The following is a 27,515-nucleotide window of genomic DNA, read 5'->3' as shown; positions in this document are numbered from 1 at the left end:
CTGACAGGAGGGAATAGACCCCACTGGGACAATCATGGGGTAGCTTCCCATTTCTGTAGTTTCCCATGCTTCGCAGTATGTTGGAAACACCCACTTTTAGCTACAGAAAGTCAACATACGAGAATACCCCTAGAGTCTGCGAGAGCGGGGGCGGAAGATGACTCATCGGCTGACAACATGGTAACAACTGGACCGGAAACGACTACGAGTAATGAGAGCACAGCACAAGAGAACACCACAGCAACTGTCACAAGTTCCGCTGCAACAGCGGGCCACAAACAGATGCAGGTATGTGTCTGTGGTTGGAGGAAAGTTACATCACACCATGGGTTGAGGATCCACCAGGGGAAGAAGGGGTGTTTGGGTAAAGAGAGACGGAGGCCTCGCTTTGATCACTTTCTGCGAAAGCGATCAAATCAGTCGAATGAAGCACTGCAACTGGACGCAAACCATAGTCTGCAGTGCATCAGTACCACTGTCATGGAGGACGTAAACTCAAGCACCGAAGTAACAACTGAGGTGGAACCAACAACAGGAGTGGAACTCACCCAGCCTCCCAGACCTGCAGTCGAGAGGAGACTACCAGGGCACAGACCGTATGTGAAGTGGCCTGGCGCCAGTGACAAGAAGTTGTGGGAAGCAGTGAATACTGACCTTACCTTGACTCTCGAGAAACTTCGAGGCACAGTGGAGAAGAAGTTGGAGAGGATGGGGGACATCATCTATGAGTACGGGGCAGAAAGCTTTGGAGTGCAAGAGGCAAAAGGCGGGAGAAAGGTTCCAACCCCACCAGTTTCCAGGAGGCAACAAGAAATCAAGCGCCTCGTTCAAGAAAGGAGACAGCTTGAGAAGCAGTGGAAGAAGGCCTTCGAAGTGGAAAAGGAGGGCATAGAGGCACTTCAGGCTGACATTAAAACCCGGTTGGCATCCCTCCGTAGAGCAGAGAACCTACGGAAATGCAGAAGGAAGAAAGAACAAACTAGAACTCGATTCTATAAAGATCCCTTCAAGTTCCTTAAAAGTCTCTTCACGAAGGAAAAAAGTGGAGCTCTAAAAACAACAAAGAAAGACCTAGAGGAGCACCTGATAACAACAAACTTTGACTCAAAGCGACATGAACATCTGGCCATCCCATCAGATATCCCACCCATTGAACCCCCGGAACATCATATTGAGACCAGCCCTCCGACATGGAAAGAGGTGGAAAACACAGTTCGACGGGCAAAAACAGCATCATCCCCGGGGCCAAATGGAGTCCCGTACAAAGTGTATAAGAACGCACCAGACGTCCTGAGGGTCCTCTGGAGGATTATGAGAACAGCTTGGCAAAAGAAGATAATACCCAAAGTGTGGCGTAGGGCAGGCGGGGTCCTGATCCCTAAGGAGAAGGATGCAGTGAACATCAGCCAATTCCGCCCAATCTCCTTACTGAATGTCGAGGGTAAAATCTTCTTTAGGGTCATTGCCCAGAGGATGGCCGAGTACCTGCAAAGGAATGCCTACGTCGATACATCTGTACAGAAGGCAGAAATATCAGGGTTCTCTGGCTGCTTGGAACATTCCAGCATGATCTGGCACCAGATCCAAATGGCCACGGTGGAGAAAAGGGACCTCCATGTAGTCTTCCTCGACCTCGCCAATGCATTTGGCTCTGTGCCCCATGAACTCCTGTGGTCTGCCTTCAGATTTTTCCACATACCGGACACCATCACAACCCTGGTGAAGTCGTACTTCCAGGATCTGCAGTTCTGCTTCACCACCTCATGGCAGTGCCTGAATGTCGGTATAATGGCGGGATGTACCATTTCTCCATTGCCATTATGAATGCCATCATCAGATCCTCAAAATGGTTTGCTGGTGGACAGCGAGTCGACTCTGGTTTCCGCCTCCCTCCACTCAGAGCCTACATGGACGACATTACAACATTGACCACCACTGTCCCATGCACCAGGAGACTGCTCAGAAAACTCGAGGAGAACATCAGCTGGGCCCGTATGAAGATTAAACCATCCAAGTCACGCAGCATCTCGATTGTGAAGGGAGTACTCTCTGACCTGAAATTCTTCATCGGAGATGACCAAATCCCAACAGTGTCTGAGCAGCCGGTAAAACGCCTTGGAAGGTGGTATGATGCAAGCCTGAAGGACAAAGACCAGGTGCAACAGCTGCGCAAAGACATCAGTAGTAGCCTACAGTCCATCGACAACACCCAGCTACCTGGAAAGTTAAAGGCCTGTTGTCTGCAGTTTGGTCTCCTACCCCGGGTGTTGTGGCCCCTAGCAGTGTATGAAGTTCCAATCTCAACAGTGGAGAAGATGGAAAGAGGAGTCACAGGCTACTTAAAGAAGTGACTCGGAGTTCCACGATGCCTTACCACCATAGGCCTCTATGGAGATGGTGTCCTCAAGCTGCCCCTCACCAGTCTAACAGAGGAATTCAAGTGTGCAAAAACCAGGCTCCAGATGACACTGAATGAATCTTGAGACCCAGTGGTGAGCAACAACGCGCCGACCTTGGCAACTGGGTGCAAATGGAGGCCAGGAAAAGCAGTCCAGGAGGCAACAGCAGCCCTCAGACATGCTGACATTGTGGGTCATGTTCAGCAAGGGAGAGGAGGCCTTGGGCTAACTACCGTGCTGCTTGGAGTAATCCCACTGCACCAGAGCGGCGGAAGATGGTAGTGCAGGAAGTACGCCATCAGGAGGAGGCTGCAAGGTGGGCCAAGGCAGTCTCTCTTGCCAAACAGGGACAGTGGACTCGATGGGACAGTGTGGAGAAGAGGAAGATCAGCTGGAAGGCTCTGTGGGCCATGGAAGCGAGGCGGTTGACCTTTTCCATCAGAGCAACATATGACGTCCTTCCAACACCAGTTAATCTTCACCAATGGTATGGTGAAGATCCGGACTGTGCCGTCTGTTCCATGCCAGCCAACCTCAGGCACATTCTCACAGGGTGTAAAACAAGCCTCACCTAAGGACGCTACACTTGGCGTCACAACCAAGTCCTTAAAAACCTTGCGTCTGCCCTGGAGGACAAGCGAGCTGCCACCAACTCCCTACCACCCCCAGCAGCATCACACCCCTTACGGACGACCTTTGTCCGCGAAGGGGCTAAACCACCGAAGAGCGGCTCTACACCATTAGAGCGAGACCAGCTGCGCTTGGCCCGCGACTGGAAAATGCTAGCTGACATTGGCCGGCAACTTGTGTTTCCTCCGGAGATCGCAACCACCACCCTAAGACCTGACATGGTGCTCTGGTCCCGTTCGCTCAAGAAGGTCTTCATCATTGAGCTCACAGTACCCTGGGAGGACTCAGTAGATGAGGCTTATGAGCGAAAACATCTGCGCTATGCCGATCTAGCTGCCGAAGCACGGCATCATGGCTGGAACACAGAAGTCCCACCAGTGGAGGTGGGCTGCAGAGGTTTTGTGGCAACATCTACAACCAGACTGCTTAGAGACCTGGGAATTAGGGGCCAGAGCCAGCGTTTGGCAATCAAAGCTGTATCAGAGGCGGCAGAAGGCAGCAGTCAATGGCTCTGGATGAAGAGCAAAGACCCCAGCTGAGCCCCGAAGTGAGAGGGCCAGGAGGTATGCGGTCAACAATGCTTGACTCCGGGAGGAAGACGCCCCTGCCATGCATAGTCCCATGGGATGTTGGCTATCAACAACAAGGCAACTCCTATGACTAATTGGAAATGGGACGCAAGCGTAGGATTGATCACCCTGTCGCTGGCCGCCTTTGGGGAGGGTGTATAGTGTGAAAGGCCGAAACACCCTAGGAACCAAAGGTACACTACTGACGATGCGCTCCTCAAATTTCACCAGTCTCACTGTTCATGAACTCTTGGAAGTGCTTGCACAAAGGATAGTAACATCTCATCCTGTGTTCTTGGAATCTAGGTATTTCATGTTGCTCTCTGTAATTATTCTGGCTGCTTTGGTGATATTTTTGATGGTAGCTGCAATGTAAAACTATGATTTTATACCTCAAATATGCACATTTTCGAACAAAACATACATTTATTGTATAACATGTTTCTTGGTTAGTGACTAATTATATCTCTATTTGGTCAGTTTTGTGATAGCTACCTATGCGGTAGAAAAATGGTGAAAATATGCGGTTGAGTCTTTTGCTATTGTGGTTAGCTAATAGAAATACATATTGTGTTTTCGCTGTAAAACATTTTAAAAATCGGAAATGATGGCTGGATTCACAAGATGTTTATCTTTCATTTCCTGTATTGGACTTGTGATTTCATGAAAATTATATTATATGATATCCCTGTCCCGTTAGGCTAGGCTATGCTAGTCAGCTTTTTTGATGAGGAGGATCCCGGATCCGGGAGAGCAAAGCGGTAGAGGTTTTAACTACTCCCACTTACAGTAATCAAACTTTGCACACCAACCGCCATCCTCATTGAGTAAGAAATCATGAATGTATTCACGTGAAATGTCTTGGTTCGCCGGATCTCTCTCGGTGGACAGGGCCGCCTTGTAAAGAGAGTTGGGCCTTACTCTTGTAAGGCTCTGATTGTCCAAAATGGTTCCGACAAGTCTCATACTGTTGTCCTTCTTTGTAGTTGTCCGAGATATGGTGACTTGTTGTGTAGTCCTGAACAGAGCTACAGAGTTTATTTTCCTTTCATTCGCTCCTGAAGATGCTACTTTGAAGATAGGCTAGCTAGCCGGGTCGATGTAGAGTAATACTATGGTAAGAGCAGAGTAGTAGGATTGTCATACTTAAATTCTCTTTTGAAGGTACTTTTCTTAGAACAGCTAATCAGCCATACCAGTGATTGTCCGGGAGGTGAGTTTATCAGCTCTACCTCGTGTTGAGATTCAAAGTTCAAACCACTTTAAATGTGTAGTTGCAGCTTCACGCTTTTCTGGTATGTTAATTCTTAACCCATAATTTTATACAGTTTGTACAAAAGGGCGGTTCCGTCAGGTTGACACTCTCTCTGACCACACTCAGGGGCGTGATTTGTCACATTGCAAAATGTATGTAAAACAGCTATCTCGTATGGCTCCTAAAATCACACCCCCATCTTAACAAAAATACCTTAATTTTTCATATTACATGGACAACGCATAGGATGGACACCACACATATAGTGGGTGTTCTTTCCAAGTTACAGTATTTCCTTTATAACATTTTTAATAATATCACAAAATGACATTAGTGTTCTATAGATTGCCTCTGACCATTCCCCACGTTCTATGTTAGAAATATTATTCCAGTATTTGCTTTTGAACGTGTTAGAATTTCGTTGGGAAAAAGTATCTTTGGTGAATATTGGAGAGGGAGATCTGAATCTTCTCAACTTGATTTACAACAGGAGGGGAGTTGTTAATTCCCACCATCTCCATCTTTTTTTACACTGTTTGGACATGTTTGTGTGTAACTGTGTGTTCCAGGAGGATGATTGTGCCGTATGCGAAATCAGTGTTTCGCTGCCCTGCGTATGGAGTGTGTATAACTGTGTGTGTGTTCCAGCAGGGTGATGGTGGTGCCATATGAAAGCCAGGGCTATTCCTCCCTGCGTAGGGAGTGCCAGCAGCGTCGAGTCCTGTTTGAAGACTCTGTGTTTCCGGCCACGGACCAGTCTCTGTTCTACAAGACCAACCGCATAGGAACCATCACGTGGAAGAGACCTAAGGTACCACACACTGACCGGAGGGGTGGGTGTATTTGTCCGGGAGAAATAGGAGAGTTAACTTCAACTTCATATGCATCATCTCCAGCACCAAACCAGTGTAGAGGTCGACCGATTATGATTTTTCAACGCCAATACCGATTTTATTGGAGGACCAAAAAAGCCGATACCGATTAATTGGCCGAAATTTTTTATTTTATTTTAAATATTTTTATTTTTATTTATTTATTTTAAATATTTTTTTATATATATATATATATATATATATATATATATATATATATATATATATCATACACACACACACACACATTTTTGTAATAATGACAATTGCAACAATAATGAATGAACAATGAACACTTATTTTAACTTAATATAATACATAAATACACACACACACACACACACACACACACAGCTCTGAAGTAACAATGATACTGAAGACTCTGCTTAGGAGACAAATACTCTCAACTGTTGGAATAAAAATAGAGTTTAAGTTACCTGTGATGAATGTTGAAAACAAAAACTTTAATTTCTATATGCAGGAAATCCTATTTTAATAATGGGCATGGTAAGAATTGACGACCAAAGTGCGAGTCATAATTCCCATGACACCTTCTAGCAAAATCTGAAAAGCGGTTCCTTCATTTATTCCATAGGATATTTTTAGATTCACTTAAAATAAGGTCTGTGTTTCGTGTAGGCTTACACCACCGTGCCAATTTTATAACTGTGTAGATATCCATAGGACAAGGTAACTCTGATCAATATTGGCTAAATATAAGTGAAGATAAAAAAAATTATAGAGTGGATTTATGAAAATATGTTGACAAATGTTACCTTATCCTAGTGAGATTTACACGGGTATCAAAACGTCGAAGCTGTTTAAGCCTGCACGAAACACAGACCTTATTTGAAGTAGATCAAGACATTCTCTATGGAAGACATGAACGGTAAAATAACAAAGGAACCCCTTTCAAGTTCAGCCGCAAGTTATTACAGGAATTATAACGCGTCGACTATTTCTCTCTAAACCATATTCCTTTGTCTAATCTGAAAACTATCACCTCGAAAACAAAACGCTTATTCCGTTCCGTATTTTATCTAACGGGTGGCATCCATGAGTCTAAATATTCCTATTACATCGCACAACCTTCAATGTTGTCATAATTATGTAAAATTCTGGCAAATTAGTTCGCAAAGAGCCAGACGGCCCAAACTGTTGCATATACCCTGACTCTGCGTGCAATGAACACAAGAGAAATGACACAATTTCACCTGGTTAATATTGCCTGCTAAACTGGATTTCTTTGAGCTAAATATGCAGGTTTAAAAATATATACTTGTGTATTGATTTTAAGAAAGGCATTGATGTTTATGGTTAAGTACACATTGGAGCAATGACAGTCATTGATTATTTTTTTATAAGATAAGTTTAATTCTAGCTAGCAACTTACCTTAGCTTACTGCATTCGCTAACAGGTAGGCTCCTCGTGGAGTGCAATGTAAGCAGGTGTTAGAGCATTGGACTAGTTAACTGTACGCTTGCAAGATTGTATCCCCCGAGCTGACAATGTTAAAAATCTGTCGAGGCAGAACGTTCCTAGGCCGTCATTGAAAATAAGAATGTGTTCTTAACTGACTTGCCTAGTTAAATAAAGATTAAATAAAGGTGTAAAATGTAAAAAAATCGTCGCCCAAAAATACAGATTTCCGATTGTTATGAAAACTTGAAATCGGCCCCGATTTAATCGGCCATTTCGATTCATCGGTCGACCTCTAAACCAGTGTCTACATATGTGAAAACAGTTCGTTTCTATGATCTGTGGTTAGAAATATATGAAAGGTCCCCCAAAAATGATCTGTGACATCACAGGGTATGATTAAAAGTTTTTTTTTAAACAGTGATTTTCAAAACTTGTAATGAGTTTCTAGCCAGAGGGAGGGTATTTTTTTACTCACCACGTCACCGCGATTCTGGAAATCACTGTTTTTAAGAGTCCATGTTATCGCAGCAACGGACTCAACTGCACGAATAACCGACCAACCCGTCTTCAGTCAGCTGTTTGTTATTTTATTTTTACGGTAATGGCGGTTATTTTATTTTCATGACGGTCTTCATCCAGAACCGTCGGTTACACGGTAATTGTGCCAGCCCTAGAGTTAAGGTGTTTGAATAAGCATCCGACTGAGGTATGTCATCTCACAGCTGTTCAGAGAGAGGTGGGTGGTGAGAGAAGGTGAAAGAGTGTGGGGCAGGGAATAATTAAATGATAATGCCCGAGAAGCCTGTGTTTGGAGGATATATTGGCATGGGTGTTGTTAGGCCTGTGCCAAACACCGGCTTCGAGGACGTTATCACTTTTATTCAACGGGTTCCCAACATATTAAATGCAATTCTTGACATATTTTCATTAATGTTTATTTTGATTAATTTATTCATACTATTTCATCCTTCCACAAGATATAGTCCCAACACAAATCTAGGGTTTCTAGAGACGTGACCCAGTCGTTCTTTATTTATCTGCCATACTGGCTACCAACTTTCTTATCCCTTGCTTGCTATCTAGCCAACTACGGCTAACTTACATGTCAAAGTGCAGCCAGAATAACAGCAAAGTAGCTACATTTGCATTTGTTTAAGCTGTTTTCTAGTGACATTTATTTGGATACATCCATAACAATAAGCTAATGAGGCGCAATTTCGCCTGGCATAGAAAATGTGCTCACTTGTCAGGACACTGTTGTTCAGAGGAGCTAGCCAACAACACAGCTATAGTAACACAATCACTTCAAACTGGAAAGACTGCCAACTAGATGCACTTCATTTTGTTTGACCTTTTTTCTATTGACATTTTTTTTGTAAATATTCATAACAATTATACCAGCTGAATCATGATTTAATCTGGCTGAGAAACGCTGCCTGTCTGTCTAGTCCCGACTTCTGACACGTTCATTACCATGGAACGACAGGAGGTCGAATTTGAATATTGAAACAATTTTGCAGATGTTGGAGAGACAGACAGCAAGGTTTATACAAATCTCCACTCTTGAAAACTAAATGTTAGTCTAAAAGAAATGTGAGATATTGTCTAGATGGTTTTTATAGTGGAGATCAAGTTTCTAAGTTGCTGGGCTGATGAGACAGTGGATTGCGCAGTAAGATGGAACAGAGTAAATAGGCATTTTAACGTCAGAGTTAGGCAAGAAGAAACACATGAGTTGGAGGGCAATAGAGGTAGTGAGAGAGAGCAGGGTAGAGAGCGGTATGGGTAGAAATGGAGAAATAGAGAGCGATAGGTAGAGAGACGTATAGGTAGAAATTGAGAAGTGTAGAGAGAGCATTTGAGGTGTAGATTAGACAGTCCGTCCAGGGGGAGAGTCATCATGACAGTCAGGTAAAACAAACAGCAACACTCTGGTGACTACCTACCTACCGTCTCTGACTGTCTGTCTGTTCTGATTCACAGCTGTGAGTGTGTCTAGGTATGTTCAGTTATGAATCTGTTAATTACAGTACATGCCGCTCCCATGATATAAGTTGTTATAAGTTTTTTATACTCTGCTATTATTCTACAGCTATGGTTACAGTATGATTTGTCCAGGTAAGAGAGGGTGTAACAGCAGGACTGGTTGGACCAGTGAATAAAGCACTGGTGTACTGGTTGGAACAGTGAATAAAGCACTGGTGTACTGGTTGCAACAGTGAATAAAGCACTGGTGTACTGGTTGGACCAGTGAATAAAGCACTGGTGTACTGGTTGGAACAGTACATAAAGCACTGGTGTACTGGTTGGACCAGTGAATAAAGCACTGGTGTACTGGTTGGAACAGTGAATAAAGCACTGGTGTACTGGTTGGAACAGTGAATAAAGCACTGGTGTACTGGTTGGAACAGTGAATAAAGCACTGGTGTACTGGTTGGAATAGTGAATAAAGCACTGGTGTACTGGTTGGAATAGTACATAAAGCACTGGTGTACTGGTTGGAACAGTGAATAAAGCACTGGTGTACTGGTTGGAACAGTACATAAAGCACTGGTGTACTGGTTGGAACAGTACATAAAGCACTGGTGTACTGGTTGGAACAGTACATAAAGCACTGGTGTACTGGTTGGAACAGTACATAAAGCACTGGTGTACTGGTTGGAACAGTACATAAAGCACTGGTGTACTGGTTGGAACAGTACATAAAGCACTGGTGTACTGGTTGGAACAGTGAATAAAGCACTGGTGTACTGGTTGGAACAGTGAATAAAGCACTGGTGTACTGGTTGGAACAGTACATAAAGCACTGGTGTACTGGTTGGAACAGTACATAAAGCACTGGTGTACTGGTTGGAACAGTACATAAAGCACCGGTGTACTGGTTGGAACAGTGAATAAAGCACTAGTGTACTGGTTGGAACAGTGAATAAAGCACTAGTGTACTGGTTGGAACAGTGAATAAAGCACTGGTGTACTGGTTGCAACAGTGAATAAAGCACTGGTGTACTGGTTGCAACAGTGAATAAAGCACTGGTGTACTGGTTGCAACAGTGAATAAAGCACTGGTGTACTGGTTGCAACAGTGAATAAAGCACTGGTGTACTGGTTGCAACAGTGAATAAAGCACTGGTGTACTGGTTGCAACAGTGAATAAAGCACTGGTGTACTGGTTGCAACAGTGAATAAAGCACTGGTGTACTGGTTGCAACAGTGAATAAAGCACTGGTGTACTGGTTGGAACAGTACATAAAGCACCGGTGTACCGGTTGGAACAGTGAATAAAGCACCGGTGTACCGGTTGGAACAGTGAATTATGCACCGGTGTACCGGTTGGAACAGTGAATAAAGCACCGGTGTACCGGTTGGAACAGTGAATAAAGCACCGGTGTACCGGTTGGAACAGTGAATAAAGCACCGGTGTACCGGTTGGAACAGTGAATAAAGCACCGGTGTACCGGTTGGAACAGTGAATAAAGCACTGGTGTACCGGTTGGAACAGTGAATAAAGCACTGGTGTACTGGTTGGAACAGTGAATAAAGCACTGGTGTACTGGTTGGAATAGTACATAAAGCACTGGTGTACTGGTTGGAATAGTACATAAAGCACTGGTGTACTGGTTGGAACAGTGAATAAAGCACTGGTGTACTGGTTGGAACAGTACATAAAGCACTGGTGTACTGGTTGGAACAGTACATAAAGCACCGGTGTACTGGTTGGAACAGTACATAAAGCACCGGTGTACTGGTTGGAACAGTGAATAAAGCACCGGTGTACTGGTTGGAACAGTGAATAAAGCACCGGTGTACTGGTTGGAACAGTGAATAAAGCACTGGTGTACTGGTTGGAACAGTGAATAAAGCACTGGTGTACTGGTTGGAACAGTGAATAAAGCACCGGTGTACTGGTTGGAACAGTGAATAAAGCACCGGTGTACTGGTTGGAACAGTACATAAAGCACCGGTGTACTGGTTGGAACAGTGAATAAAGCACCGGTGTACTGGTTGGAACAGTGAATAAAGCACCGGTGTACTGGTTGGAACAGTGAATTAAGCACTGGTGTACTGGTTGGAACAGTGAATTAAGCACTGGTGTGAAGTTGTTACTCATAGATAATATATCTATGGTATTCCTGTTTTTCTCCAGTCTTGCTCATCTTCATCTTCCTCTCTGTCTATCTCTTCCCCCAGCTGATCAAGCCCAAGGCAAAATGTTACTTTTCACCCAGTGATATTCCTTAGGAGGGCCTCCTGGTTCAGAGAAAGAGTGGCTAGTGGTGTGTGGTTACAGCAGCGAACCATGGAACGGGTTGAGAAAATATCCACCCTACAGTGTGTTAGACTTACTGATCTTCTTTGGGAGTGTACCAGAGGTTTTTGTCTTTCACAAGACCTCTGATCCCCCTGTTCACCTCTAGTTACAGTAGCGTCCCAAAGAGTAGCTTTGGTCAGACCTGCTTCTCCTCTTCCTCTGCCTCATCCTCTCCTGTTCCTGCTCTGGGGCCTACAGCACCACCACAGCCTAGTACTGTCCTCCCGCACCCTGCCCAGAGAGCCTACTTTCTGCTGGGGCTGACGGATGGAGCAGGAAGGGCTTTGAGAAGGGAGTTAATGATCTGTGGTTCTTCAGGTCCCAAATGGCACATATATTCCCTGCACAGTGCACTACTATTGACGAGAGTGCTTTGGGCCCTGGTCATAAGTACTGCACAATATGGAATGGGGTGCAAGTTGGGACGCATCCAGACAGTTGGGAAACCCTCCATCTGCCATTAGTGGTCAGCTCAGAGAGAGCAGCACAGCCACAAAACAGTCTGAGTGCAATTAATTAACATGAGATCACAAGGATTGATGGATGGAGGGAGGAGAGGAAGAGAGAGACCTTTATCACTAATGGGTTTCTTGGCTTCTTCCTATAAGCATCTCAGAAACAATACTGGATCTCCTCTTCATCTTCCTCTCTGTCTCTCTCTCTCAACCTCCCCCTCTGTGTGTTAACCCCATGTTATCTTTCCCCCCTCTATAGGAGCTGTGTGTTCATTTAATTTACAATCTGATACAAGGGCACACAGTCCGACTGTTCTGAACTCAAATTCACATACCGTATAAGATACATTACTTAGTATTGTAAGTCTAGCTTTAACCCCATGTTGTCTTCTTCTCTATAGGAGCTGTGTGATAACCCCATGTTGTCTTCTTCTCTATAGGAGCTGTGTGATAACCCCATGTTGTCTTCTTCTCTATAGGAGCTGTGTGATAACCCCAAGTTGTTTGTGAATGGTATCAGTGCTCATGACCTCCTCCAGGGCCAGCTGGGGAACTGTTGGTTCGTAGCTGCATGCTCCTCCCTGGCATCCAGAGAAACTCTGTGGCAAAAGGTAAGACTCTCTGGCTGTATGCATGTTGTGCATGTGTTTGCCTTGGGTGTATGACGTGCAGTAGGTGGATGTGATTAGAGACCTGATCGAGGAGTATTTACAATTTTCCCCCACCACAAACACAAACCGGAATGATTTGGAGTTTATTATTGTTTCCGACTCCTATTTGGAGGAGTGGTGTGTGTGTGTGTGTGTGTGTGTGCGCGTGTGCGTGTTGATGTGGCCCTTCTGAGATGGCAGTGTGTTTTTTTTCCACTGAGTTCATAGGGAATCATTAGCGTTAGTCCCACTGCTCTTAACTTTTTGTGTTCAACTTTCCACCACTTTAGACTGGCTCTGCCTAGCTCCTTACCCTTAACCCCTAGCTACTAGTGTGAGGACGTCACTGTGTTGCTAACAGGTTCACATCCTCTATTGTCCCTGTCCGTACAATGGCTCAAAATAGTAGTCCTTTGCTTTACAAGCACACGACTGCCTTGCTTGAAGATTACTGCACTGCCAAAAAGGTACCAATTGGGCAGCGCCATTGGTGATATTTCGAATTATCACCTTACAGAGAGGGCTCTGATCTCTTTTCTGAAACACTTGAGAAGGTTTATTATGTTCCTCCATTTCCTGAACATCAGAGGGTCTGTCACTGAGGAAACAGCTGCTGTTGGTTTGGAGAGCTAATTTCACCCCAGAGACAGCTGGCAAGAGAGCTAAATAGACCAGGTCGATGAAGAGTTCTAGGCTTTTTCTGTTCATTTCCCGGATGATTCTGCACGTTGAATCGCCACTGTTAGTTGACACCCAGAACGTGATCAACCACACACGATCAACGTTCATTATGGTGTGTCTTCCTCTTAACACAGGCTCTCTGGAGAAAGCTCTGTTCCTTGAGCTGGGACTGTTGACCAACTGAGTGTCCAGTACAAGACTGTGTTAGTTCGCTGAGCTAAAGCCTCAGGCAAGGTCACTTGTCTTCAATAAATTACCTCTGTTACACCTGCACCATATGGACTGATATTATAAGCTCCCAGGGAATATCTTGTTGTTATGAGTAGTAGTGGTGTGTGTGTGTGTGTGTGTGTGTGTGTGGACATAAATACCTGTTGTTTAGTTCCGGTGTTTAACGACATGCTATATCATGAGTCTGCAACGATGTGTTCTAGAAGCTGCTCGTTAACACAGACACAGTTTAATTAATTGGACCAGACTGTACCTTTCTACTGTCCCCTTTACCCAAACCACACATACACACCCTGATAATAATCCAGTGGGAGGGTGCTGTTATATCTGCTCAGGATCACTCTCATTAACACACTTTTTTTCTCGCTCTCTCTATCGAAAGTGTTACATTTCCCTTCTGGCATGTAGTCTACCACTTGTCCATTTTGTGTGTGTATGAGAGAGCGAGAGAGAGAGTGTATTGATTGCCCTATGAATGAACAGCAACCAAAGCTACTGTAGCCTGGGGCTAAGCCATCTCTATCCTGTCCCCTGCCCTGACCATTAACACAAACACAGCAGGACAGAGTACCTACATCTCTTTATTGGACAGCAGTAGAGGACATGGCCAGTTTACAGTATATTGTTGTGATATTTCATGCAAAGTGAATATGGTAACTAGTATATCAGTGCAGTGTAATAGGGGAGTAATACAGTGTAGATTAGAGTCATAGTACAGCAGGTAGTTGGAGTTACATTGCAGTATTGGTTCTCTAATATTTCATATAAAGAAGGATCAGAAAGACCTATTCATTCAGGTTTTCAATATAAATGTATGTGTAACTGCCAAAATAAAGGAAACACTTGAGTAAATAAGGGATACAAAGTATATTGAAAGCACCTGCTTCCACATAGGTATGGTTCCTGAGTTAATTAAGCAATTAACATCCCATCATACTTAAATATATAAATTCTGGAGCGGCTGAGACAGCGTTTTCCACCACCATCAACAAAACACCAAATTATGGAATATCTTCTGGAAGAATGGTGCCGCAAACCTCCAATAGATTCTACTAGTGTCTGCAACTCTATGTCAAGGTGCATTGACGCTGTTCTGGCAGCTCGTGGTGGCCCAACTCCCTATTAAGACACTTTATGTTGGTGTTTCCTTTATTTTGGCAGTTACCTGTATCTATATGATTCTAACCTCCTAAGTTAGTGATTCTGCAGCCTACTGTTACTACTGTGTAACTACTGTACCTTCAGAAGATGCTTTCTAGCAGGTTGTTGACTGACATGCATAAATAGATAGATGTTCAGGAAGGAAGTACGCACACACTCAGATGAGAGATGGGACTCGGTGGGTGTGTGTGGGCAGGGGGTGTAGAGAGACAGAGAGAGGTGTGTAGAGTGGGCCAACCTAGAATGGCTGTAATAGAAGGCATTCCCTTAGAATGGAGAGAGGGAGACTAGAGGAGTAGAGGGAAGAGGAAGCAGTTAAAGGGATACTTCGGGATTTTGGCAATGAGGCCCTTTATCTACTTCCCCAGAGTCAGATGAACTCGTGGATACCATTTTGTATGTCTATGTCCAGTATGAAGGAAGTTAGATGTAGTTTCACATAGTTTTGCGAGCCAATGCTAACTAGTGTTAGCGCAATGACTGGAAGTCTATGGGTATCTGCTAGCATGCATTAGGGCTATGACTTCCAGTCATTGCCCTAATGGTAGCATTAGCATTGGCTCGCAAAACTACCTCTATCTACCTTCATACTGGACACAGAGAAGCACACACTTCTGTGTCCAGAGGGCCTCATTGCCAAAATCCAAAAGTATCCCTTTAAGGTTTATAGGTCAGGCCTGATTAAACTCCACGGAGATGCTGACCTTGTCAGCCTCCGCCCCCTCCTTGAAGGCAAACAGGAAGTACATGACCTTGCGGACCTTGGCCAGCTCCGCGATTCGCTCCCCGAACTCCTGGATGTCCGCCTCCAGACACTTGAGGGGCGAGTCCTCCGGGTCGCCAGCGTTCCGCCAGAATGTTCCGACGGGTTCTAGAAGCTGCCGGGTCATCAGGTGTGTGAGGTCAGGGGTCCAGAGCTGGGAGATCCCTGTGACGGTCACTCTGCCATTGCCAATCAGAGACACCGACCAGTGGACGAACGTCAGCTCCTGATTGGCGAAGTCCAGACGGTAGACAGCCTCGTGGGGGAGGAGCAACCGCTCCCCCTCCTGTCGCTTCTGACCGCTACGCTGCAGGGACTGGACACGTAGCCGCATCACCTAGCAACAATAATAACTATATTAATAATAATAATAATAATAAAACTATTAAATAACTTGCCTTTTGGCCACTCCACCGCTCCACTGCAGAGACTAGACACGCAGACGAATCACATTTATAGAATAATAATACTTTTATAATAGTATAACTATAATATGCTGGACACTCAGATGCAGGTACCAGTCAGTACAAGTAAACTCCTGTCCATGCATTTGTCGGTCCGAATTTATATAGGCTACTTTGTTCCAAATGAGCACATATTTAAGACAGGACCAAACTACTACACATGGCAGAAGCCAATTTGAATTTTGTATGTCTACTAGAAAATACTTTAGGCAAAGTGACTTACAGTAAATGCATTACTCAGTATATCTGACCCATGCAAGAATCAAACTCACAACCAACTGAACCATCGATTGTGCTATTTCAACCACATATCTACCACCTCAACCTCATCTCAATCACGTGAACAGTTTTACCTCAGTGAGAGAGGTGTCCTCTGCAAAGCGTAGCTCCAGGGCTGAGCCAGACGATGGAGCCGCAGACAGTTCTGTGTACATCTGAGAGCTCATCTTTCTGTGCTGGGGAGCGAGGCCTGCCTGTCTGTCTGGATGGATATCTGTGTCTGTCTGTGCCTGCAGATAGTTTCGCTGTGTTCCTCTCCCACTCTGTCTCTGTCTCTTATGCCATCTCTTTCCCCTCCCTTTCCCAGAGGGTAGTATGGTTGGGTTGGTTCTCTGGTTGGAACTATTGATTGTGTGGCATGTACAGTGAGGGAGGGATGGAGAACAGAAGTGAGGATGGGGTGTGTGGTGGCGCTAGGCAACAGGAAGTGATGACATCAGAAGAGGAACCAGGGATTTTCCTGAAGGCTTCTGGGAGCTGGTTGGTCATAGCTGGATGGGCTGGTTATTAATACACACACTGGGCTGGCTGGCTGTGTGGAAGTGTGTTTTAATGTGTGGGTATGCGCCTATGTCTGTCTGTGGTGTGTATGTGTGTATTGTTGGAGTTTGGCTGTTACGGTGACCGCATTATCGCAAATTCCATGTGACCGTTTAGTCACGGAAATTAGGCTTCTCCAAGTGCTGATGCTGCTGCTGGTCATTAGTAGCCTACCAAACTTGCTAACTGTCTGGTACTGAGCACACTATTGTCCCGCTAATCACTCTGACATCAATGCAAATGTAATCGAAAATCTAATCAAACACTTCATGAGAGCCCATGTTGCGCAATATTTCTATAGGGTATGCAATTGTGGCCTCTATTAAAAAGAGGAACTCCCATATGCTTTCTATAGACTAGGCCTACTATATTTACAGTGCATTCGGGAAGTATTCAGACCCCTTGACTTTTTAGGTCACAGCCTTATTCTAAAATGGATTCAATTGTTTTTCCCCCTCATCAATCTACACACAATACCCTATAATGACAAAGATCAAGCTCTGTCAAGTTGGATGGGGGGTGTTGCTGCACAGCTATTTTCAGGTCTCTCCAGAGATGGCTCTGGCTGGATCACTCAAGGACATTCAGAGACTTGTCCCGAAGCCACGCCTGCGTTATCTTGGCTGTGTGCTTAGGGTCATTGTCCTGTTGAAGGTGAACCTTCGCCCCAGTCTGAGGTCCTGAGCTCTCTGGAGCAGGTGTTCATCAAGAATCTCTGTACTTTGCACCGTTCAGTTTGGCCAGGCGGCCAGCTCTAGGAAGAGTCCTGGTGGTTCCAAACTTCTTCTATTTTACGAATGTTGGAGGCCACTGTGTTCTTGCGGAACTACAATGCTGCAGACATTTTTGGTACCCTTTCCCAGATCGGTGCCTCGACACAATCCTGTCTCTGATCTCTACAGACCATTCCTTTTGGCTTGTTTTTTGCTCTGACATGCACTGTCAACTGTGGGACCTTTTATATAGGTGTGCCTTTCCAAGTCATGTCAAATCAATTGAATTTACTACAGGTGGACTCCAATCAAGTTGTCGAAACATCTCAAGGATGTTCAATGGAAACAGGATGCACCTGAGCTCTATTTCGAGTCTCATAGCAAAGGGTCTGAATACTTCTGTAAATAAGTTGGTTTTTTAAAAATAAATTTGCCAAAATTTCTAAAGACATGTTTTTGCTCTGTCATTATGGGGTATTGTGTGTAGATTGCTGAAGATTTGTATTTATTTAATTACTTTTAGAATAAAGCTGTAACAAAATGTGGAAAAAGTCAAGGGGTCTGAATACTTTCCGAAGACACTATTTCTCAACTTTCGTAATATTAAGCACATTGCTTCTCTTTACAACAGGAGGCTGGCATGAAAATGAACCATGGGAAAAGTGTCCTCCATTCGCTATTAAGTGCATAGATGACATGTATTATTTTCAGAGACAGATGCATGATAATGGTCCATTCTAAATCAAAACATTTTTCACACATACACTACCGGTCAAGGGTTTTTATTTTATTTTTCACTATTTTCTACATTATTGAATAATAGTGAAGACATCAGAACTATAAAATGACACATGGAATCATGTAGTAACCAAAAAAGTGTTAAACAAATCAAAATATATTTTATATTTGAGATTCTTCAAATAGCCACCCTTTGCCTTGATGACAGCTTTGCACACTCTTGGCATTCTCTGAACCAGCTTCATGAGGTAGTCACCTGGAATGCATTTCAATTAACAAGTGTACCTTCTTAAAAGTGAATTTGTGGAATTTCTTTCCTTAATACATTTCAGACAATCTGTTGTGCTGTGACAAGGTATACAGAAGATAGCCCTTTAACCAAATAGTGCTATCTTCTGTGAAGTCCATATTATGGAAAGAACAGCTCAAATAAGCAAAGAGAAACAACAGTCCATTACTTTAAGACATGAAGGTCAGTCAATATGGAACATTTCAAGAACTTTGAAAGATTTCTCAAGTGCAGTCGCAAAAACCATCAAGCGCTATGATCAAAACTGGCTCTCATGAGGACCACCACAGAAATGGAAGACCCAGTTACCTCTGCTGCAGAGGATAAGTTCATTAGAGTTACCAGCCTCCAAAATTGCAGCCCAAATAAATGCTTCACATAGTTCAAGTAACACACACATCTCAACATCAACTGTTCAGAGGAGACTGTGTGAATCAGGCTTTCATGGTCAAATTGCTGCAAAGAAACCACTACTAATGAACACCAATAAGAAAAAGAGATTTGCTTGGCCCAAGAAACACGAGCAATGGACATTAAACCAGTGGAAATTTGTCCTTTTGTCTGGAGTACAAATTGGAGATTTTTGGTTCCAACCGCCGTGTCTTTGTGAGATGCTGTGTGGGTGAATGGATGATCTCCACATGTGCATTTCCCACCGTAAAGCATGGAGGAGGAGGTGTTATGGTGTAGGGGTGCTTTGCTGGTGACACTGTCTGTGTCACACTCAACCAGCATGGCTACCACAGCATTCTGCAGCGATACGCCATCCCATCAGGTTTGCGCTTAGTGGGTCTATCATTTATCAACAGGACAGTGACCCAACACAACTCCAGGCTGTGTAAGGGCTATTTTACCAAGAAGGAGAGTGATGGAGTGTGGCATCAGATGACCTGGCCTCCACAATCCCCCGACCTCAATCAACTACGGCCACACAAAGGGGATGCCGCCGAGATATTCGAGGCATTATAAAGTTATTGTGAATGAGAGACCTTTCATGCAACTTTTTTCAAATCATCATTAGTGGCATCATGCAGCCCTAGAATGTATTAAACATCAAAACAAATAGCCCGACGTTTGTATCACAGCTAAAGTTACATAGAGTAAATAACTTTAAATTAAGCATACAGGACTACCGGTTTCTTTGTTAACAGCTCAACACAGATTAGCCACCTGTGCGCAAATCCTTTGAAGAAAATATCCTTTCTATTTTATTCAGCTTTGTTCAATTGTATTCTTCATACTATAAAATAATGCCACGGAATTCTAAGCAAATTTTGTCTGCTAAATGAACTAGTGTAGCCCACAGCCATGTGGCATAGCCACATCAGGGCATAACACAAGGACAACTCAGAGTATACTATTCTGTTCTTTTGAAATAGACTACATTTTCTTCATATCATGTTTCTTTAGATCTGTCTAAAATAAATAAGTGCTTTGTGATGGCGTGGACTATATTAAATGTATTTACTATACTTTTTTAAATGTCTCAAAGGTCTGCATCAGTGGCTTGTAGGCTATGTGTGGAAGACAGGAGATGCTAAATGTGTTTATGTTAATTAACGGTCAATTACTGTGAGACCGGCAGTTATTTGCTTGACAATCACCGGCTGAAGAAATTTCATGACAGCCACATCCCTAGCTGTGATGTGTTCTTTTAAATAGATATTTTTCAGGTATTTTCAGATGTGTATCGAGCAGATAGTGAGAGAGACTGGCAGTGGGGAAAGTTGGAGGGAGATTGTATAGTTGGCCGGATCCGAACCCATGCCGACACTGAAGACGTGTTCCGGAGGCTGCAGCATTACCGCTACACCAGCCAGGGCATACAGCTGTGACGTGTTCTGCACATCTTATCTCCCTCCCAGGTGATTCCGGACCATAAGGACCAGGAATGGGATGAGGAGAAGCCGGAATCTTATGCCGGAATTTTCCACTTCCGCTTCTGGCGCTTTGGAGAATGGATTGATGTTGTCATCGACGACCGGTTGCCCACTGCGAACGGCAACTTGGTTTATTGTCACTCCAGTGACAGCAACGAGTTCTGGAGCGCCCTGGTGGAGAAGGCTTACGCCAAGTTAGTACACACAAACACACACTGATTTGGTGAGGAAGGCTTACGCCAAGTTAATACTATAGTAGACTGTTGTGTTTATGTGTAGGATGTATTGCTTTTGCTGTGTAGGATGTATGGGTGTTACGAGGCATTGGACGGGGGAAACACAGCGGATGCGTTGGTGGATTTCACTGGTGGCGTCTCGGAGCCCTTGGACCTGCTGGAGGAAGGGTTGAGTACGGACGAGGAGAAACGCTCAGTGCTGTTCGACAGAGTCCTCAAAGTCCACAACAGAGGAGGCCTCATCAGCTCCTCCATACGGGTATAACACACACATACACACACACACACACACACACCTACCTACCTATAGTCCTGACCCTTCACCACTCCCTCCAGGCGGCCAGTTCAGCAGAGATGGAGGCTCGTCTGGCCTGTGGTCTGGTGAAGGGTCATGCCTATGCTGTGACGGATGTTAGAAAGGTCCGGCTGGGCCACGGCCTCATGGCTTACTTCAAGTCCGACAAACTCACAATGATACGACTCCGAAACCCCTGGGGAGAGAGCGAGTGGAAAGGAGCCTGGAGCGACAGGTAGGTTTTAGTGTTTGTTATTGTGTTTGTTATTTACCTTTTAGTTATACAAGAAGTCCCATTGAGGTCAGAAGACCTCTTTCACAAGGAAGACCTGGACTGGTAGGAGGGGAGTGGAGGAGAGTGTGTGCAGGGGCATCAATTGGATATGGGAGTCGCCATACCCTAGCTAGCTCATCACCAACAATTTTTAAAATAGGCACCGAAAATCTTTCAAATCACGATTTAAAAAAGGCAAATGCAGTTTAGCGGCATTAGTTGTCTGACTTTGCTACCATGCAGATGCCTGGGAGCGGAAGAGAACACTGTTTGTATGGCTGGCTGGCTTTATGAAGAGCAGAGATATGTATATAATGACGAGATGCTCGTGTCTAAGCCTTAACAATGGGATTCGTTGTCCCAAAGGAAGGAAAGCAGGTGACAAGCTTATGTCCAAAATAAGCCTATTGAAACGCATTGGGCTTATATTGGACTGATTTTTGCAAGAGTGAAACCTCTCGCTTTGCCTCTTCCTCTCTGTGGAAAGTACATCAACGCAGTTGCAGGGAACAGCGTGACTTTTTTTCAACACATTGCGGAGGTAAAGATGGCTGTAGTAGATGTCTTTGGCTTGGTAACTGCTGTTTGACTTGACATTAAACTAAACAAGCGTTTTAATACCGGTTCTGAGCTAGTGCGTAGCGGGCAGCTAATGCTAGAGTAAATTTAGCTTGCTTTTCCTTGTCTCCAAATTGCATTTTATAGTTTTTAAATTGTGTGGAAATGCAGTAAATGAGCATCTAGCTATCGTCTAATTAACAGAGGAGAAGCTTAACCAAGTTTAATTCTTCCCAAAGGGTCGATACAGCTAGATTCAGACAAAATACATTTTCCCACAAGCGCTGGTATTTAACCGTTCCTCATAGGCTGAGTCTCCTCCTACCCATCTGTACAAACATCGTTCTTTACTGCTAGGCAGGACACTAGTGATACGGGCCATAAACTTCTATTTCTCCCTTAAGGTGACCTGACCTGAACTCAACCCCCCTCCACCACTAATCCATGGCTCTCTCCCTTTATCAATGCCTGCCACATGTAATCACTTGCCTGCACTCAACACATTCCAAGCTTTGTTGCACCCACTATATACCTTCCTCCTATAACCCTTAACTTCTGGTGTAGACCCTCTAAACCTCAGCACTCCCTCAGTGACATGAATAAGTATATTTCATATTCTCAAAACCCAACAATATTTTTTTGAAATACTTGGAGGAACGCTCCTGCGTGCGTGGGTGGGCGGGCGGGTGTGTGTGTATATAGACCTGTTCATGACTCACTCCTTCTGCTGGTGGATAGAGGTAGTGTAGGCCAACAGGGAAACTGAGACCTTTTAGCACAAATGGATGGTTCATTCCTGTTAGAATGTTTGTTTAATTTATATCCTGTATTGTAGGAGAATTCCATAGAGGATCTCGGCACCAAAAGGTCTGGGGAAAACTGCATGTGAGCCACTGTTGCTGTCCATGTCTCAGAACCTTGAATCCCTACTCTATCAGTTCTGTTCTGTTAGCATTCTTTCACACTACACAGCACACTCTTCAGACAAACACTGAGCGATAGAGAACTTTCTCTCTCTCTCTCTCTCTCTCTCTCTCTCTCAGCTCAGAGGAGTGGGGGAAGGTGAGTAAGAGTGAAAGAGAGAAGATTGGAATGACGGTGCAGGATGATGGAGAATTCTGGTGAGTTCTAACCCTTGACATATGACCCCTAACCTTTCCTCCACACGGCTAAGAAAATAGATGGCCATAGGATGATGAAGCTTGATGACTTCCCTTTCTCCCCCCCCATTCCTCGTCCCTCCCCCCTCCAGGATGACATTTGATGACTTCTGTCAGTACTTCAGTGATTTGATCATGTGTCGTCTGATCAACACTTCCTACCTGTCTCTCCACAAGACCTGGGAGGAGGGCTCTCTAAAGGGCGCCTGGCGGAACCATGACGACCCGCTCAGCAACCGTGCCGGGGGCTGCACCAACAACAAACACACCTTCCTACAGAACCCACAGGTAGGGGTGGGGATGGAGGGGGGCATTTGTGTGTGTTTATCTATGTGTGTATTAATGTATAGGGTGTGTGTGTGTCTCTCCCTGCAGTATGTGTTCAATGTGAAGAAGCCAGAGGATGAGGTGCTGGTTTGTCTACAGCAGACAGACAGGAGAGCCAGACCTAAAGAGGGGAAGGGAGAAAACCTGGCTATAGGCTTCGAGATACACCGGGTGAGAAGTGTGTGCGTGTGTTCATCACCTCATTGTGTGTGTGGAAGTGTTATTAATGTGTATATTAATGTGTAGGTGGAGTTGAACAGGCAGTACCGTATGCACACTCGGCAACAGAAGGTGTGTGGGAGTGTGTACATCAACTCCAGGTGTGTGTTCCTACGCTGTGCCTTGATGGAGGGTCGTTACGTTGTCATACCCACGACCTTTGACCCCGCTCTGGAAGGAGACTTCCTATTACGCATCTTCACTGACGTCCCCGCCGACTGCAGGTACACACACACACACACGCGTACACACTCACGCGTACACATTCTATCTCTCACTCTCCTCATTCTCCTGCCCCCCCCTCAGAGAGTTAACCCTTGATGAGCCAGCCCAGACGTGTTGGTCAGGACTGTGTGGTTTCCCTTCCCTGGTCACTCAGATCCATGTCCACAGAGCAGATGGACTGGCTGGACAAGACTCTGATGGAGGTATACAAACCTTCTCTCCCTTCTCTGTCCGTTTCCTTTTCTTTCCTGGTCTGATCTTCCTCTCCTATTCACAGTCTGTGTGTGTGTGTGTGTTGCAGCATCAGATCCATATGTGATCATTCGTTGTGAGGGGGAGAAGGTTTGTTCTCCGGTCTATAAAGACACCCGCAGCCCAACCTTTGACACCAAGGCTCTATTCTACAGGAAGAAAACTAACCAGCCTATACTGATAGAGGTGAGGAGACTGGGCTGGGGGGTGGGGTCCGTGTGTGTGTGTGCGCCTGTGGCTTAAAGAGGAGTTAGTGACCATTACAATTTGGGTTGTTTCTGTATGTAACCGTTCTCTCAATTAAATTCAATACAACTTGATTCATCCCCCAGGTGTATAACAACAACGTGTTGATGGATTCCTTCCTGGGTCAGGTCAGTTTGACCTCTGACCCCGGCGACCCACAGCAGGTTACCGTCCACCTGAGGGACAAGGGTAATCACCAAGACAATGACCTCCCGGGCACGCTCACCGTCTCCATGGTGACCAGCAACATTCTCACTAACATCTGACTAACCGTCAACCAATCTATCAATCAGTGCCTTACTCCCTCCGTCCAATAGGAGAGAGAAGCCATAAAAATAAATAAATTTGCCATAAAACATATCTGTTGAGGGACCAAAGTTAGCCTTCCAGACTATATAGTGTTGTTTTTACTGGATGTAGTACTAACTCCAACCACATAGGGGCATCAGAGGACAGATAATCTCCTAGTTCTTCTTTCTCATCTTATAACCACTTTAACTTGTGCCATTACAGATATATAAATGCATGTCCAGTATTTCAGCAGTATATGTTGTCCTGTTTACATTTATTCCCATGTTTTACATTTCAGTCAGCTTTGTACTAGTCTCTCTCAAGAAACTGAGTTGGATCTGGGTACCAAGAGCGGCTACTGACATTTCTAGTCTTTCGGAAAGACACTTATTTTTGTTAACTTCATAATTCAACTTTAAAAAAAATGAGATTTCTGTCTGTTGCTCTACTTTGTATCACATTGATTTTCCAGTGGGAGGCCAAATACTCAGTAGTGACACATCATTCAGGGCATTTGAGCCCTACCTGTTTCGCATGTTATTTTGGCATTACTACGTGTCACATATCAGCTTGCAAACAATGTAACAAAAACACATCGAATACTGAGTTAATAAAGCTGTATAACAAACATGGTCTCTTTTTTTGCTTTCTTGAGTAAGGCAGCTCCAAAATGTAGGTGTTTTAGTCGAGATCAGTTCTTTCTGTGGTGGGGCTAAGTCAAAATATGTATACATTTGACTTAGATGTTACTGTATGAATGAAACTTATTATAATCATAATGCTGAGTGTAATATGTTCCTTATTAGAAAGAATGGAGTTATCTTCAGACAGGCTGGAATGCTGTGTTCCTTACAGGACATTCTGTCTCTACCCAGGGAGGGGAAATACCTTGGGTTGGTTGCAGATAGTTTAACAGGTGGCAGACAGTAATGAGGCTGTGAACTGTATTGCCATTGTATTCTAGAGGAGGATGGACATTAAAACCTATGACATCATCTTTATTATATAACCTGATGTAAATTGCACTATGATTCAGTACTCTCAAGAATAAACGCTATTGATTGATTGATTTTAAGACTGGTATCTGTCCATTTTATGCTGATTAATTATCTTACAAATTTGTATTTATGGGCAGAGTGTTTTAATTGAATTGGTTAATAAACACAGGAATGAAATTCCTTTAACAGGCAGCCAGCAGAAATACAAAGCGTTGGGATTGGTAATATTCTCTAGTTGCGACGTGATTGGCTCAGTGCTCTGTTACTCATGGGGACACTACGTCACTGCAAAATCTACGGGGAGAGCTCAGAAATTCAAGCCCCTTGGGTGCTGCCAGAGTTACATTAGAAGTGCCTGTCCAAAAAGGCTCAAGGTCATTGGCCACAGATAAAATTACATGAAATCACATTATATGTACAGTAGCTTTTATTGGACTGATCATGTCAACATCATATTTAAAAAATCTTAGTCAGCAAGCCTGCAGTAATCATCATGAATCAAGTCGACAATCTACTGGCAAATGCTTTTCAATCTTTGTCATATGAAGAGAAATTAGAGATAAAATGTCTCGGTGCTCATTGGCCTTTGGACATAAACATTACACAAGTCAGAAATCGCAAATTCAACAATGAGTGGTTTGGAAGGAAGCAGTGGCTAACTGCAAGCATTTCGAAGCAATCATCATTTTGCTTGCCCTGCCTGCTATTCAGTGGAGAGTTTGTGTGGTCTGGGTTTAAGGATTTAAAACATCTGTATGAAAAGGGTCTGAATACATGAGAATTGTGCATCACATATAACGCTGTTAAACTGGGAATACTGGGGAAATCAAACGTTGTGGCTCAGCTAGACATAGACGAGCCATCAACCTTCACAACCAACAAACGGAGGAGAATAGGTACGTGCTTGACACAATTATAGCATGTATTAAAATGTGGCATTTGTGAGACAGCACTGCGGGGCCATGTCGAGTCGGCCGACTCCTTGAACCCAGGCGTTTTCAGGTGTATTTTTGAGACCATGCGTGAAGGAGATTACAGGCTACAAAGGCTTTATGACGACCAACCCATTTTTAAACAAACTTTTGGATTGTGTGTATGAAGTGTACAGAGAAGCTATAACTAAGAAGATGACACAGCAAACCTTTTTGCCACAGTTCGCATTGATGTGCCATCCTGGATGAACTGCACTACCTGAGCCACTTGTGTGGGTTGTAGACTCAGTCTCATGCTACCACTAGAGTGAGAGCACCGCCAGCATTCAAAGTGACCAAAACATCAGCCAGGAAGCACAGGAACTGAGAAGTGGTCTGTGGTCACCACCTGCAGAATCACTCCTGTTTTGGGGGGTGTCTTGCTAATTGCCTATAATTTCCACCTTTTGTCTATTCCATTTGCACAACAGCATGTGAAATGTATTGTCAATCAGTGTTGCTTCCTAAGTGGACAGTTTGATTTCACAGAAGTGTGATTGACTTGGAGTTACATTGTGTTGTTTAAGTGTTCCCTTTATTTTTTTGAGCAGTGTATAATTTTTGACTAACCTTGATAAGCTTCATCAGATGACAGTCCTATAACATCAGGTTATACATACGCTTAGGTTTTGTTCGTAAATGTGCATATTTAGAGCTGAAATCAGTGGTTATACATTGTGCTAACGTAGCATCTTTTTCCCACAACGTCCGGATATTTCTCTGACACTTTTTCTGACACACATATTCTGACCAAATAACTATTCATAAACATAACTAAAAAATACATGTTGTATAGGTAATTATAGATACACTAGTTCTTAATGCAATCGCCGTGTTAGAATTCTAAAAATAACCTCATTACGACATCCAGCCTAGGTATAGCGCAAGAGTACCCAAAATCTGGGCGCAAACGACTATTTCACATGTTCGACAGATATATGAAATAGCATCATAAAATGGGCCCTACTATTGACGATCTTTCATCAGAATGTTGTACAAGGGGTCCTTTGTCGGGAACAATCGTTGTTTGGATTTAGAATGTCCTCTTCTCCAGTCAATTAGCACGGAAAGCTAGCAAAGTGGCTCGAAGCACTCCTTCCTGAACAAAGGCACACAACGCAACACGACTAACGTCCCGAAAAAAATTCAATAATCTAATAAA

General features: G+C 44.1%; 2 protein-coding genes across 2 annotated transcripts in view; one reads left to right on the top strand and one right to left on the bottom strand.

Moving 5' to 3' along the window:
- The window catches only part of LOC129832100 (calpain-5-like), a 34,508-nt gene extending 9,496 nt beyond the window's left edge, over positions 1-25,012 (top strand). Inside the window, exons 2-13 of the mRNA XM_055895869.1 lie at positions 5,502-5,664; positions 12,392-12,523; positions 20,287-20,495; positions 20,604-20,796; positions 20,874-21,067; positions 22,708-22,785; positions 22,917-23,112; positions 23,200-23,322; positions 23,398-23,594; positions 23,677-23,798; positions 23,897-24,033; positions 24,180-25,012. Of these exons, the coding sequence (XP_055751844.1) occupies positions 5,509-5,664; positions 12,392-12,523; positions 20,287-20,495; positions 20,604-20,796; positions 20,874-21,067; positions 22,708-22,785; positions 22,917-23,112; positions 23,200-23,322; positions 23,398-23,594; positions 23,677-23,798; positions 23,897-24,033; positions 24,180-24,359 (1,917 nt within the window). The 5' untranslated portion in view covers positions 5,502-5,508 and the 3' untranslated portion in view covers positions 24,360-25,012. The remainder of the gene's footprint in view (positions 1-5,501; positions 5,665-12,391; positions 12,524-20,286; positions 20,496-20,603; positions 20,797-20,873; positions 21,068-22,707; positions 22,786-22,916; positions 23,113-23,199; positions 23,323-23,397; positions 23,595-23,676; positions 23,799-23,896; positions 24,034-24,179) is intronic.
- ompa (olfactory marker protein a) lies at positions 14,038-16,553 on the bottom strand. Its single transcript, XM_055895870.1, has 2 exons — positions 16,216-16,553; positions 14,038-15,735 (listed from the first exon to the last, which is right to left on the bottom strand). Exons 1-2 carry the CDS (start codon positions 16,306-16,308, stop codon positions 15,307-15,309), a joined length of 522 nt encoding a protein of 173 aa, XP_055751845.1. The 5' UTR covers positions 16,309-16,553; the 3' UTR covers positions 14,038-15,306.
- Positions 25,013-27,515: the final 2,503 nt, after the last annotated feature.

Source organism: Salvelinus fontinalis, chromosome 33, assembly GCF_029448725.1.
Source record: "Salvelinus fontinalis isolate EN_2023a chromosome 33, ASM2944872v1, whole genome shotgun sequence".
Lineage (NCBI taxonomy): Eukaryota > Metazoa > Chordata > Actinopteri > Salmoniformes > Salmonidae > Salvelinus > Salvelinus fontinalis.
Note: the sequence above shows the minus strand (reverse complement) of the source record. Positions and strands in the feature narration are given on the sequence as shown.